Source organism: Geospiza fortis, unplaced genomic scaffold (genome assembly GCF_000277835.1).
Source record: "Geospiza fortis unplaced genomic scaffold, GeoFor_1.0 scaffold40, whole genome shotgun sequence".
Classification (NCBI taxonomy): Eukaryota; Metazoa; Chordata; class Aves; order Passeriformes; family Thraupidae; genus Geospiza; species Geospiza fortis.
In genome coordinates, this window is record NW_005054297.1 from 19,563,451 (window position 1) to 19,578,918 (window position 15,468).

General features: G+C 37.1%; 1 protein-coding gene across 1 annotated transcript in view; it reads right to left on the reverse strand.

The window, feature by feature from the left end:
• TENM3 (teneurin transmembrane protein 3) overlaps positions 1–15,468 on the reverse strand; it is a 370,730-nt gene that overhangs the window by 289,972 nt on the left and 65,290 nt on the right. Inside the window, 1 exon segment of the mRNA XM_031064333.1 lies at positions 6,967–7,245. Within this exon segment, the coding sequence (XP_030920193.1) occupies positions 6,967–7,245 (279 nt within the window).

The following is a 15,468-nucleotide window of genomic DNA, read 5'->3' on the forward strand; positions in this document are numbered from 1 at the left end:
GTGTCTCAGCAGATAAAGGGAAAGCAGCACATACTGTTTTCCTTGACTTTAGCAACATTTTCAAAGCGAGTTCCCATAGTATCCTGGGAGCCAACCTGGAGAGCGATGGACTGAATGAGTGAGCTGCAAAGTACATTTTGCGGAAAACTGGTTGTATGAAGAGGCTGAAAGAGAAGTGTTCTGTAGTGCAAAGAGCAACTCTTGGTCAACATTAATGGCATTCATCAGGAACTAACACTGGAATGATGTTTTTATGTACTACATTTAACATCTTGAGAATGACTAAGATGGAATGTGCCCTTAGCAAGTTTGTGGATGACACCAAGTTGGAAAGATTGATCAGCACACTGCAGGGCAGGATTGCCTTTTGAAGGGATCTCAACAGGCTGTAAGAAGTGGCTGAAAAAAACCTCATGAATTCCAAAGGCAGAGTATCCACAGTAGCAGTACTAGCTGGGAGCCCACTGGAAATCACCTTTGTAGTGAAGGAGCTGGGCAGTCAATGTGGACAAGTTCAGCAGTGTGCCCTTTCAACAATAAGCCTAACCACATACTGGGATGCATTCAGGAGAATGGAGCCAGCATACCCTGGGAAGTGATTAGTCCCTTTTATTCAGCATTTGAAGGCCACATCTAGATGACAATATTCTGTTTGGGGCTTGCCAGTACAACACTGATAAACTGGAATGAATTCAGTGAAGACTGCCCATGGTGACTGGAGTGCTGAAGCATATAAATTGAGGAGAAGCTCAGTGAGCCTGAAAGGCAAAAGGTAGAAATCCAACTTTGGCCTTCCATTACCCAAAGCAATGGTCCCAACTTCAGCAAGGGAAACTCTGATTCAATATAATGGGGAAAAAATTCACAACTAAATTAGTTAAGCACCAGAACAGCTGCCCTGAGATGATGTAGAATGTCTCTTGCTTGTTATAAAGCATAAACTTTAAACAGATTTTTTTCCTAGGGTGCTTGCCATCTAACTGATTAGAAAGATTTCTCCTCCTTTCTCTTTGCCCCTTCTGAAGTTGTTCTGTTTGTTTTTACCTTCCAAAATCATATCCATCATCAATGATTTCTCATGCATGAATCATAAAAAGCCCAGAACCTGTAGACACTCTATATATGCAGGAAAAAATTTATCTAAGCAACATCTAATCCTTTCTTTAAGAGTACAAATATTAGCTCTGTGATCAGTTACTCAGGTAGCAAATGCTGAAAAAGAAAAAGAACCAGAAGAAAACATATCAGCAATATAGTCTTCTTTCATTACTAAGTAATAAATCAACTCCCTCTTTTTCTTAGTACTCATGTTTCTGTACAACTCTACTTTTCTACTGATTCTGTCGCAATTTTATTTGTATGTCCACACCTCCCCAAGGTCCTCCTGAAACATCTTCATAAGCTCTTCCTCTGAAATTTGACCTTTCTTTTTCTGCATGGTGTTTTTTCCCTTAAAATTCAGATTTTTGGAGAAATCCTGAGATATGACAGTTGGTCTTTAAACACCTCTTTCACCATTCCTTAACATTAGAAAGATTTATAAACTCAAGAGCCAAGAGCGAATTCTCTGAGATTTTCTGCTTTGATTTGTTTCTCCTTGCAGATCTCAATTCTAATTTCATTGGTGTCAGCTGTTGCTAAACCTACAGTTCCTGCACATCAGAAAATTTATCCAAGTGTTGCCAAAGAGCCTCGTCCCCTGGCCTGATAGACTCCACCATAATGAAGATGTTCCTTTGGAATCTAATGCCTTTCCTCAACAGCAAGTTCAGTGACACTCAGATCTATGAAACCCAGGAGATCACACAAAATTACTGCAAAAAGATCAGCCCAGCTGCTGCCTCTTTGGCTACCACTAGCCAAAGGAATTATGAACCAGATTTTCACTTGCATTAACAATTAGATCATTAACCGAAATATATCCACAGGACTACTGTCATAATAAAATCTGAAAACTGGCATAACTATAGAAAACTTATAATATTTTAGAAAACCAGAAAACTACTTTTTTATGGATTTCTGCTACATGTCTCTGTAACCAAAGAAAAATTTGTATGCCTGTTAAATATTATTTCAGAGCTGACTTCTGTCAAAAATAAAACAGATTGATTTCCTGGTCATGAATTTTTTTGGCAGCAAAGCAAGATTTAAGGCATATTGGCATGCTTAATGAGGAGCAGACAATAGCTAGATAGAAATCTATGGGAAAAAGTGAAGAAATTGTAATTGGTGGTATAGCAGTAAGATGAGGATTAATTCACCAGCTATGTGGCTGGTTTTCAGCAGTAGGCTCAGCATTTGGCTAGCAGGTGCAGCTACTATTCAACAGGGTCCATTTAAATCAAGTTTTGTGCCTTAGCATAAAGAAAGATGTTAAATGGGTGAAAGCATGTGACACTACTTCCTGAATTATGTGCATTATTTAATAATGCAGAGTTCAATTATATGCTATAGATGAACTGGGTTAGAGACAACAGATTAAAACGTCTTGGCACGTATCTTACCAATGTATTTCTTGGGTTTCAGAGATCTGAATGCCAGTAAATTCATCATTCTGGAAGGACAAGACAGTATTAGATTCACAAGAATGCTATCTTCAGAAACTGTCTGGAGTTGGAGAGGAAGCAAGTAGGTGCCCATGCAGTTAATAAAGTGATATTTTCTCCTTATAGGAGCCCTCAGCAATAAACAATCTACCAGCAATATCTACTTTTCTGTATCCATGAAAAATTGGTCTAAGTTTCAAACCATCTATCTAACCAATTCAGAATGACTGCCTGAGGCCATGAACTTGACTCCCCCTTTCCCTTTATTCTTTATATTTTGCTATATCCTGATCTCATCTGGTTTTCTAATAAACACCAATCAGTGCAAAACTTTCACTAAACAAATGAACAAAAAAAAGGCCCACATTCTAATGCCATCAGAGCCACTTTCTGTGTGCCCAGGTAGTTTTGTGGCAGCCAGCTCTGTGGGCATGCATGTCTCTGGAGGGCCCCACCCTTTTTCAGAAGCACCATCACTACTGCTTCCAAAGGAGTAGGTGACACAGACTTGACCAAAGACTTCAGTCTTATATGAGTGACTTTCCAGTCAGAATCAATGCCTGACTTTCAGGCCAGCACACAAAAAGCATAAATAAAACCAGTTCTATAATTTTACAGGGAGGAATAAATAAATAAATTAAAAAAAAAAAAAAAAAACAGAAAAAGGCGCTGCACTTCTGGAATAACTTGCTCAATTAACTTTCGTGTTTTGCTTATTAACCTTCTGATGTCTCATTAAGTTAGGGATTGCAGTTTATTGGGTTTAAAAAATAATTTAAATATAGAAGTGGATTCTAGGATACCTTAAAAATATATTTACCCTTTTAGCAAATGAGCCATTTGAGGCCTAACTATGACTTCTAGCTCATACTCTCCTGGAATATTTATCCAATTTAAAAGACAAGCTTTAGTAATCTTAGAACAGCTTAACAACATGAAATTACTAGCAAGCTTGTAAGAGACAGCCAGCTTGTATTTCAAAGCAACCACTCCTAGAACAATTACCAACATAAATTTCTTGATGCAGCATTTATGAAATAACTAGCAATGAGAATAGAGAAGAAAGCCTGAGAAAGCATGTGCATGCTCAGTGTGCTCCAACTGATATATCACACTGCACGTGACACTGGTTGGTTGCCCAGATTAACAGATGCAGGCCCTCCTTCAGGCAGGATGACATGACAAATCTCTCAGAATATGATGCCAAGAGTCATACATGTAACTTCAATGAAGTCAAATATTTCTTTTCAGAATTATTTACTGAGAAATATCCTAAAACAACCTTTGATGTGAGACTACATCTATTAGTCCTATGTTTGATACGTGTTCTGTTGGTTTTTTAAAAAAAAAAGATCTGCTGGCAGTCACAGTATGTTCTTAGTATATTTAAAATTTTCCAACTTGATAATGTGCAATGTTATTTGTTATTTGTAAAGAAACCTCTAAACCTCCCAAGATAATTTAAAACTTTAAGTCACTTTTGTAGGCTTTCAGAAACATACTATTAAGACTTTGCAAAAAAAAGGTTAGTATTTTCAACAAACTATTTCTTCTTGCTTCTTGTAATTATGCAGCAGAATTGCAAGTTTTGCCTTCCTGAGGGATATGCAATCCACAACTATTTCAGAAGAGCAAGTACATAACAGTTGCAAGGAAGGAAAGGAAATAGTATTTTGATGCTGAGCTTCTCTTCCTGCCTAATTATCAAGAAAGAAAACCCCAAGTAAATTCAGCAAATTGTTAATCCTGAGATCATAAAACCATATGATGAGTTCAAGTTCTCATCATCTTGACAAGTCCCATTAACTCCAATAAGGCCTGATGATGGCAATGCACTATTTAAACAGCGAGTAGCTTCAATGGGTGAACAGTGAGATTGGTGAAACACTGAGCCCTTTAGCTGAGGGAAGTACAATCTGGTGGTGTTGTGCTCTGTTTATCATCACCAGTTGCTCCTTTTTTACCTTAGAGGCAAACCTGCTGCATAGAAATGCATTTACCTGTAAAACAATTCCAACAAAATGCAGTCAGGAATCTTTCCCACACAGCAGAGGGGGATGCAGTACAGAGGACTTGTAGCTCTCACTCTGGTTTCAAAGCCTTATCAGATTTGTCAGATTTCAACAGTATACTGGCACAGCTGTTAACTTTAGGCCATAAATTAACAAAACTTGCACCTGCAGTTTAGTCCTTTGATTAGAGCACCTGTGCCTGCCAGGGCAATACCGTTTCCCTGGCTTTAAATTGTATTTTCTATTCTATTGTGAACATTAAATGTACTGAGTTCCAATGACGTGTATAAAGCAATTTCTCAGCCAAGTCTTCCACGTTCAGTGGAAACAAAAATTTAGAGAAAAAAATACCAAAGAAGATTAAGCTTTTCACCCTTTTAACATCTCCACTGAAACGGCGACCCATGACATGGTCCAAGTTATAGATGTTTCATAACCCTAGGGAACTCTCAAGCCATCAAAATTTCATTAGCTTCACAGCAGTCCCAGTACATTCTTAAATTGGACTGCTGGCCTCCCTATTAATAAATAAATCAACTGTAATCCTTTTTAGCAGCTAAACTTTTCGCTGAAGTTGTATCAAACACCAGGCATTCCTTCCATAATTTTAATCACTGCAGAATAACGCATTTTTTAACACATTCACAGTCTTCTCACACATGTAAAAACAAAACACTCTAACTTCCAGCTGATGGAGGATGTTTTGGCACATGGTAATCAGAAAATTTCCTTTTCAAAAAACTCTAAGTATGAAATATATTAAAAAGTATACCAAACCTATGGTACCTCTGAAGCAGTCACCTCTTTAGTAATGCAAAGATATGACTTCCTATGGAAATAGTGTGTGCATGCATGTGCACGTGAAAATATATTTTCAATATCAATTACCGAGGTTTTTACAAGAGGGTCAAGAGAATTTGTTTCATCACAGACCTTTCAAAATCACAGAACTGCTCAACAACTTATTCTAGATTGCTCTGCAGCTGAAATACCAAGCTTTATCACACAGAAACTCCACTGCCAAAAGGTGGTAGGCAAGTACTTCTGTCTTCCTCTTTCAGAACCTGCCTTGGACTCAAAACAAATTTTCCAAGCATGACACAAGACACCTGTGAACACTGAGAGCTGCTCAGGTACCATGTAGCATTATATCCAACACAAAAGGAGGGTCTCATTTGAGATAGTGGTTTTGCACAGGTATCTTCATGTAGAAACAGCCACCAGCAGAAAAATAAGTATGAATAACAGCGAATTATAGCTTTGGTTTTGCTTTCTCAAGTTGAAGTTAAAACAATAAACAAGAAGGACTAAACTTCACTGCTTGTAGTTTAAAATAAAAGTGCATTACGTTTTTAAGCATTTCCATACATACATACCTACGCAGCTGTTTCCCACCATGTGTTACAGTCATTTCTGGAGGATAGCAATAAAATTGCTCTAATTTTTATACAGCCGAGCAGACAGGTTTAATAAATTAATAAAAAGACATGTAGACATGCAGGCAATAGCCATCCCTAATTTTCATTGTTAATCATTTTCTTTATTCCTCTTTTGGGTTTTTCACATAGAAAGTCATGACGTTAATAGATGAATTAATTGTTTTAATTCTAGCAAAGTTGAAAATCTTCTGCAAATAAAAGTTAAGATTGGTACAGTTAGCATTTAACACCACATTAGATTCTGTTCATAACCTCAAGAGGAGGTTAAAAAAAAACTTTGAAAAGCTTTAAAAATGAATCAGTCAATTGTATTAACCTATTTTCATTTAAACTCTAAGACTTAATATACAATGGTCATACCCCACATCCTACAAAGCTGCTAAGATTTTTGTTGCAGATTTTAATTGCACAGTAATCCAGTCCCCCAGGCACATCAAAGGCCACATGTCCCTCTTCACCACAATTCCAATTGCTCTCATCAGCTAAGAAGTTTAAAGCACAATCAAATTTCTTTTTCAATCACATGAGCCCTGTTAATAAGCTATTCTTTGAGTTCACTCATCCATTCTAAGATTCTGCAACTTCTCCAAGATGTCTTGAAGAACAGTTTACAATGAAACTTTTGAATGCAAGCTAGCCTGAGGAAAAACTTTATCACCACTTAGCTGTTCCCCAGAGGGTAACAGGTGACATGACCTGAGATAATACAGAACTAATCTTTTTTTGTGATAAAACTCTTTCAAAATTACAGCTAAAGCATCATACCCAAAGGTTGTATTAGTTAGGACTGATACTGAATATTGACTTTTATGTGAAGAGGAGAGGGAAAAAAAAAAACAGAGAAGGTAAAAAAAACCAGAGAAGGCAAATAACTCAAGGCCATTCCTTTAATGATCTAAAATTGCTGAGTGTCAGCCAAAACAGCAAATAAACATTCATTTATATATGGGCATATGCACAAGAACTTACCATTTTCACTGTCGGACTTGTTCTCGTGTTCGGTATCAGTCAGAGTGAGGGCTGAGTTGGAACGGCTCGACAGACAGGAACTGCGCCCTGATTTGACCCCCCTGCCCCAAAGTCTCATGGCATGCTCTGGAGACATCACTCCTTCATTTTCAGTATCAGCATCTGACCCTGCACTGATAGAGTAACCTCTGTGGGGGAGCCCCATTTCCGCACAAAATGCCAGTCCTCGACGAGCTGCTGGTTCACAAACTCCTAACTGCCTTAGGGTAAAATTCTGTCCTGATTAGGGGAAAAAAAGATAACAAAAGATGAGAAATTTTTAATTATTTTACTTTAAAGAATTTTAAAGTAAAAAAAGAAAACTCTTCATGTGCATAATTGTCTCAGATATCATATAAGGTGTTTTGTCAAAACTCCACCTGCATTACAATCAAGTGGACTCTTTTGTCTCCAGCTCTTCTCAGCAGTATTTTGTTAACTGCTTAAATGCATCAAAAGTGATCCTGGCTAGCAAGTAAACAAAACAGAACCTCCTAACTAAGAAAAGCCAATTCAGTACATGAAAGGATTAAAAAAAATCATAAACTTTTCCTTTTTTCAAAGAAAAAATATTTTTCTAAGCATAAAAGCATTTAACAAGGTATTTGTCAGGATTTTTACTTGACTGGTTTTGGGAAGGGTATTTTGTTTGTCCTTGTTAGAGGCCAAAGCAAGAGGCTATTTTCCCCATAGAAACATCACCTAATGTGGTAATGGAAAAGCTAAACAGGAACAAAATTCACCTGTTTTTTTTTTTCTCTGCCCTACTTTAATACACAATTACAAACAGAAACACGGCCACCTATTACCTGCAAGTATTACAATAAAATTGTTATTTTACATGTCACTGTATTTTGAGAAGCATTTTACACTTTTACTGCTGAAGAAGAGTCCGTGCATTTTAACAGACTTTTAGCCTGTTTTGGGGCAGAGCAGGAGACATAAGTGAATCCCAATGATTGTATTAATAAATTACGTGCAATAAACTTGTGACACTTCAATAACTTAGAGTGTCTAAATTATGTGACACTCAAAAATGACTGCCTTTTTAATGGCTGTGTCTTCATCCCACTTTTATGTCTGTAGATTTAAGACATTTTATGATATATAGACACTTGGCAAGCTCCTTTGAATACCTATATCTATAATACCTTTCCACTCTAGCCCACAATTATTTCACAGCTCTGAGAATAAATTAGGACACACATTAAATTTTTGAATCTGACAGGCATCCTAATTTCTCCATAATTAGTCATTCAACATAAAAACACACTAGCAAGATAATTAAAGATTATAATATGTCAAGAACAGAATTCTATACATGAGAAAGAAACAGAATTGCAAAAGTATGAATACAGAAGTGCAAATAATTCCTGAAATATTAAGAGTTAATGCATTGGTCATTGACTTTTTTAAAGTGATCTGGTTAATTATTTTATTCCTGCAGTCACCTGAAGCTGTTGTTGCAAGTTTCTTCACAGTCAGAACCATAAATGAATTCTGACAATGACTTTCATAAATTTGGAAAATCAATTACTACAATTAGGTACAAATCAAACTACTTATTATGCAGCTGTGAATAGACATTTGAATGAAAATAAAGCTGGGGAGGTAAATATAAAGAAGCAAGCATATTTATGACTATGTCTGAACAGTGTCAAGGGTATAAGAAAGGGGATTATCATGCACACTGATACTATCTTGTAACTTTTTAAAGCTGTCATGCCATGTGACTTTCTGGGTTTTATTGAGAGCTGAAACTAATCAGCGAAGGAAACAGGCCAAACAAACCGCCCAGTGGTAATAGGGTCAGAGCTGAAAGCAATGAAGTGTCTAAAATGCTTATTATTTTGCACTTTTGTAGATACATGCTAAGGGTGACAGTTTAGAACACTGGTTTATTGGTACATTAGTATATGAATCTACATTTTCAAACAGTTGCCTAAAATCAGATACAAATACAGAAGAAGCCTCTGTGCACATGTGTATGTATACAGGTGTCTCTACACACACAGAGTAGATAAGGTGTAAACACAGTTGCACAGGCAGCACCTTATTTATTCTAAAAAGAGCATTTGAGAAGCAAAATGGAAAGGAAAGAGGCATTCTGACCAAAGACAAGGTTACTTGAGTCAGTAACAAAACAGCTGCTGACTTCAATGGGACAAGGTGTTACACCTGTGGTCCCCAGAGGCTCATGGTGCTGGAAGGATGCAGACAGACACAGCCACTGCCCCCTGAGCCACAGGCAGGGCAGCTGCAGCAGCAGGAGAGCATCACACTCTGCAGCTCCCCCAGCAGCCTGCTGCACACAGCCCCTGCTCTCCCCACTGAAAACACCCCCCTGCACTCAGGCACAGCAATTTGAAAAGACAGTTACACACACACTTCTTTTTTTGTCATAAGCACCTAAGTGAAACCACCTGAGGCATTCCAGAGCATCTTCAGGAGCTTCACAGGAGATTTGGTCTCAAGCATAACATACCACCTACCATCTAGTCATGGATTTTTAAACTGAAGTTTACAATGTCCTATCTCTATGTAAAATCTTTTCCCCTCTCTTGTGAATGGTAAAAAAACCTCACAAAATGACATTGCACAGGCAAAACAGAAAAGGGGGAAGGTTTGAATACTCTCATCCCATTCAATATATTAGAGCTTTTCACTACACTCAGAAGTTTTACAACATAGCCCAGAAATGTTGTAACAGCTTTGGAATCATCAGGCTATATAATCTTCTGACCTAAAGCCTTCCTAAGAGCTTCACTAAGAGGATTGTAGTCCATGTAAGTTGCCTACATAAATGAAAAAACAAAACAAAACAGACCCCAAACAACCCACAAAACCCAAACTGAGAAGTTGACATGGAAAAATAAAATGTTTATTTCTGTAGAAATTCAAAAATTCGAATCCCAAAGGAAATCATACACATGTGATAGAAAAATTCTATATCGTCTTAAGGTTTCTGAACAATGAAAACAGGAAATCTTCCAGGATTCAGGGGAAGCTAAATACAGCTGAGATGCAGACCTAGTGGGTAGCAGATTAGTTGGGAGCTTTTACCTGATAATGGACAACACTATGAAATCAAATTAAAAGCTGAAAAAGAGGTTGTATGAGCTCAGTGAGAAAAAAGAGCATGAAGTGAGGATGTTCTTTTTGTTTTCAGAGTTTCTAATTCATCTTTCCAGAATGATTTTCATGTGAGGGATTTACTCAATGGTTTCTTACACTTTAACATTTGCCATTTCTCTCACTTACAGTAAGTGCCTCAAGAGTTCATAATGACTTAAAAATAGCTTGGCCATTGTAATGAACCAACTTCTGAGAAAAAAATGGAGGTACAGAACGAACAGGAACCATCATGGTTTATGTTTTTTTTCCTTTCCCTTAAAAATGTATGAAGTGAAAATTAGAAACAAAATTAGACACAACATTTCAAGGAGACTTGTTCTGGAGACACTCTTGAGTGTTTTAGACTGTTTGGGATATGTCATGAAGTTTTAAAAACTCACAATAATGCTGTTTACTACCACTCAACTATTAGATGCTGCATTTCTCCTGACTAGGAATATCAATTTATGGGTATTGTGAAGATTGTTGATACCCTCCATTTGTGCAGACAAGAGTAAAAATTAGGAACTCTAAAATAACTTCCTAAAGCTTGTGCAGCATACATGCCTCCCTGTAATGTTGCAACTTTCTGTGTAAGCAATGATCCATGTAGGATTGGTGCACCTCCTTAACTACATCACTTATACAAAATACTTTTAATTCATATAAGTCTATATGTAGAATTATTATTCTTAAAAGATAATGTGCATATATATATTTCTCTGCCAGAATCACACAGGCTGCATCATACAGAAATGTGCTTTTTTTTTTTCAGTTTAATCAAATATTGCTATAAGAAAGTTTGACATATGCAGAAATGGTGTAGTTCTTTATTAAGCTGTAAGTTAAAAGCTGGAATTAAATGGAAACTTGCTGCACTTGTGTTACATTTGTTTCCCTGTCCTATTTTGGGGAAGTCCTTCAAAGACCTCCATATTAACTTAAGTTCCAATTTGGAAATGTTATCAGTGGAAATGGGTTTTTGAAGAGGACTACTAAACAAAAGAAAAGGTCCCATAGTTCTTCAGTTGTCAGTGTCTGCTTTAAGTTGGATCTATACTAAATATAAACACATAGATATTATCTTTAAAACCATGAAAAGGAGAAAGAATCAAACAGAAGGAATGAATAAAAGTTGCCAAAATAAAATTTGTCAGCATCTCCAGCCATCAGCACTGTCCTAATTCATTAACCACTGATAAATTGACAAGTCAGGTTTTAGCAACAATAGACTGTAGAAAAAAAAAAAACTGAAATGCGTCCAAAGCACCTGCCTAGTTAGCATAAAAATACACCCAACTCCCCTAGCTTTTAAACAGAGGAATTATAGTGTGAGTGTCTTTGCTGACTTTGGTTTTGTCCTATTAGTTTGGACACAGTACCAAAAAGGCAGAGGTGCCCAACATATCCAAGTTCACACTTTAAATTCTCTTCAGTTTGGCTCTTGATAATGTTTCACACCGTATCTGCCTCTCTGCATCATTCATTACTTGTCAGTCCCCTTTCTAATCTATCCTGTATTTTACCTTTTTCTACCTGCCTAGAACACATCTGAGGCATTCAAAAATCAAGCACATTTTCCCTATAATCACTATGTGATAATGCATGAAAAAAATACTTATACCAAACTTGGTAAAACTGTGAAACATCTAAAGCTGTACACATGCAAAACAATGATCATGGTCCTTTGGAGAAACAAACTTCTCCCTTAGATTTCCTTGACTTGCCACTTAATCCTAATTTTCCTTTTATATTAAAAGTAGTTTCATTTCTTTAGAAAGCAAATAAAGAAAAAGATCTTTCTCTAGTTTTTCTTTTCTGTCTGTAGATTACTGCATAGAAATACATCCTCAATAATAAAACATTTATTATATAAGCTGATTGTGTAAGCAGCACTGGTATTGAAGTGTTCCTGTAAGGACCACACTGCTTTCTGCTACTCTGATATGGGAAAAGTACTTACTTCCTTTTTATTTCATATTTAGACACTATGTAGGGGATACATTTCTCCTATTGAAGCTCTTTATGCAGAGCTCACACTTAGAATAAGGCCACTTGTAAGGAAATTACTTGAGAGAAAGAACATGGAAATAAATGTACAGTAGGATAACAAATTTGCTGAAAATAAAAAGGATAAAGATTTTTTTAAAATAGCAAAACAGATACCTTAGATGCCCTAGAAAACTCTGACAAGGGGTGTACAAACACTGTCTCCAGAAGTCAGAATGTTAGGCGGGTACAATGCAATTGCACAAAAGAGAGAATGACTAACAGATGTGATACATCCATTCTGTCACACAAACTTCACAATATATTTACTAAAAGGGAGTTTTCAAAGCTGTACGTGCAGAATTCTGTCCGCTAGGATGCAAGGAACTGCAGTGAACACTGACAAGTAGTGAGCTTTCCCTATGCTAATATTTTCTTTCTGATTTGCTATAGTATTTTGTTGTTATTACTTTAGCCTGATTTTTGCTCTTGTGCAAATTATCTGTGAAATTTAAACCATCTTAATCCACTGTATCACATTTTCCTCCTATTCTTAATTCCTGTGTTTTTCTTTTCACTCATCGCAACCATCTTCCTTGTCACCTTTTAATCTCTTTTTCTTGACCTTTCTGCTCTATTCACTTTTCCATCTTAACCTCCTTTTCTTGTCATTATCTGATTTAGAGTGGAGCTGTAAGATTCATATGAAAGACAGTTGCTTCTCTAATATATCTAGTAAACTACATAATAACAAAGAGCATTGAAATACATTAAATCTCATCAAGTGTGCATATAATTTTCAAATGCTCATTATTCTCAACAAATATTAATCACAGTTCTCACATTCCTTATGGACTTTTAAAAGCATTTGGGGACATAAGTCATGGTCTTGGTGACTTCTGCAAAGATTAGTGCCAGATACTGTGAATTCTCTGAGCTCTACTTATTATGTTACTCTTGATAGAAGAGCTTTATGCAAGACTCAAACCCCATGTCAATTATTGAGAAAAAAAGGTAAAAATTCACATGCATATATTTGCATATTTGTGGGAAATACAGTATTTCAAACTTGATACATAGTTTTGTTAGTACAAAATCACAAGGAAACATTAATTGAAAAGACAGTCTAGGAAAGTTCTTATTTTCAGATGTAGGGAAGAATTCATGTGTATGAAGCACAGTCATCCTCTTGTCACTGGTCTACAAAATGATGGTTTAAACACACAGACCCTCCTGTGCAATATGGGAAACTCATAATTTTATTCCCTGTTAGGCTTGAAGTGGTGGGGGATCTACAGTCCTAACCCTCAGACTAGAATATAAGAAGCACTTCTTAAACCAGTATAAGGATAAAGGGCTGTTCATCAAGCCCATCTGAAGCTACCACAGAGTAAGATTAGAGCCAGCTGAAGATAATTTCACAACTGCACAATTCAAAGCTGCGAAGCAAACATGTTCACTAAATGAACTAATAATTTAAACATTATGGTTCCAAATTTGGGGATTTTATATTAAAAACTTATTTTATGACTATGATTATACAATATACAAACTAAATTAAGAGAATCCAGCACAGCTGTTCCAATCATGGGCTGAAAGAGGTGGAAAAATAGGATTTGTGGATTTAGAAAAGAAATACAACTCCATGAGTAGCAAAGAACACAACATCTTGATCACAAGCAGAATGACAGTATAGACAGTTTAAGCATCTCTCTTAATCTTTGGATCCTGGGACCAAAACATCAACATTCAAGCAGCCATTTATTACAAAATAAGAATTACAAAAAGCCTAAATTTGATAGATGTGAAGAAAATATGACCCAAGGGTAAGCAATGTAGAGATGATGGATATCCAGGCTGCAAGGAGCCTACAAAGACAGATCTGACAGGTATGAACTGCCACATTAGGGCCAGTACAGTGCTAATGACATGAAATACAGCTTGAAATGGGAAAGGAAGGTGAGGAAGAGGGAGGCAGCATGAAGCATGCACACAAACTGGAGCTCAGGTTTACTGCTATTCCTGCGTACAGGGGGGTGAGAAAACTCTACTGTTATTTATGCCCTTTCATGAGGGAAAAGCATATTTGCCACCACAAGCAGCCAAATGGACTGGACCCAGAGGGATATGTCTCTCAGCATGGCAGAAAACTCAATTAGTTCTACAGGCTAGGAACTCAGACAAAGTAAAAAGTAAAAACTCAATGTGCCTATTTGAAGCCACCCACACATTTCAGTTCATGGAATTTCACATTGAAGTATTCCACATGTATGGGAATTGACTCTTCAATGCATGGACAGAAAGAAGTGCTCAGACCACTGCTGTAGCTGAATGGAAGCAATAAGAGAGAATACTGACCCAAAAGTTTCTGCAGAAAAGAAAACCTCTTATTCCCTCTATCACTCACACTCCCCATCACAATCCCCAAAAGGCTTTCCACTCTGTGAACCCCCATAATAAATGTAGTGTAGCAATGTTTTAATTTAGATGTTCTAGCAAAATGTCCATTATGCTGAAGACATGAAAAGATTTACCGCTCAGCAATATTTATGGCACTAAAAAAAAAAAAAAAAAGGCATGCGCTCCCTTGGCTCTGCCATTTCCTCTTTTGGCTTTAATAAGTTCAGTAACACCGAGTACTGGCTCTCAAGCCTGTAAGTTGACACTTTACAAACTAATTTCAAAAAGCATCAAGGAACTTTCTGAGAAATTACCCCCATTTTACATCTCTGCTTCACTTTATGCATTTATTTGCCAATGATGGAATAAGCAATCACTCACAGCTTGGCCTCCAGCCCTGACTCTCAGCCCTAAGCACTAAATCAACAGAGAGGAGAGACAGGACTCTTCAGCTTCTTTCACTCCTCTCCTCATCCCATCTTTAACTGCACACTGCTCTAGCTTTATCCTCTCTGCGGATGTTAACATACTGAAGTCATCTTTTATAGCCATGCATGGGATCCATTCATCTCCCCAGTCCACCGTTTAGTTTTTATTATGAACAGAAGCAGCACATACATCTCCGTATATGACCTATGGAAAGATATAAAAGCACTTACAGACCCTCTACATTATCTTCCTTTCCATGAGGCTGAAAATCCTTGTGAAGGCCTCTTGGTCACCTTACAAATCCTTAATCATTATGATCAAGAACTTAATTCTCCTATTTTGCAACTGGACTAGTTGAAGACAAGGGTTCTGCTCTATGGACTTGCAGTGTCTGTGTAGAACTGCCTGAACAAGCAGTGTGCTGCCAGTAACCAAGGCTGATTTCTCCCAGGAGAATCACAATTACCCTTTGTCTCTAGATGTGTAGCTCATCTACAGGCCATGACCCACAAGGGGCCAATTTCACCTCGA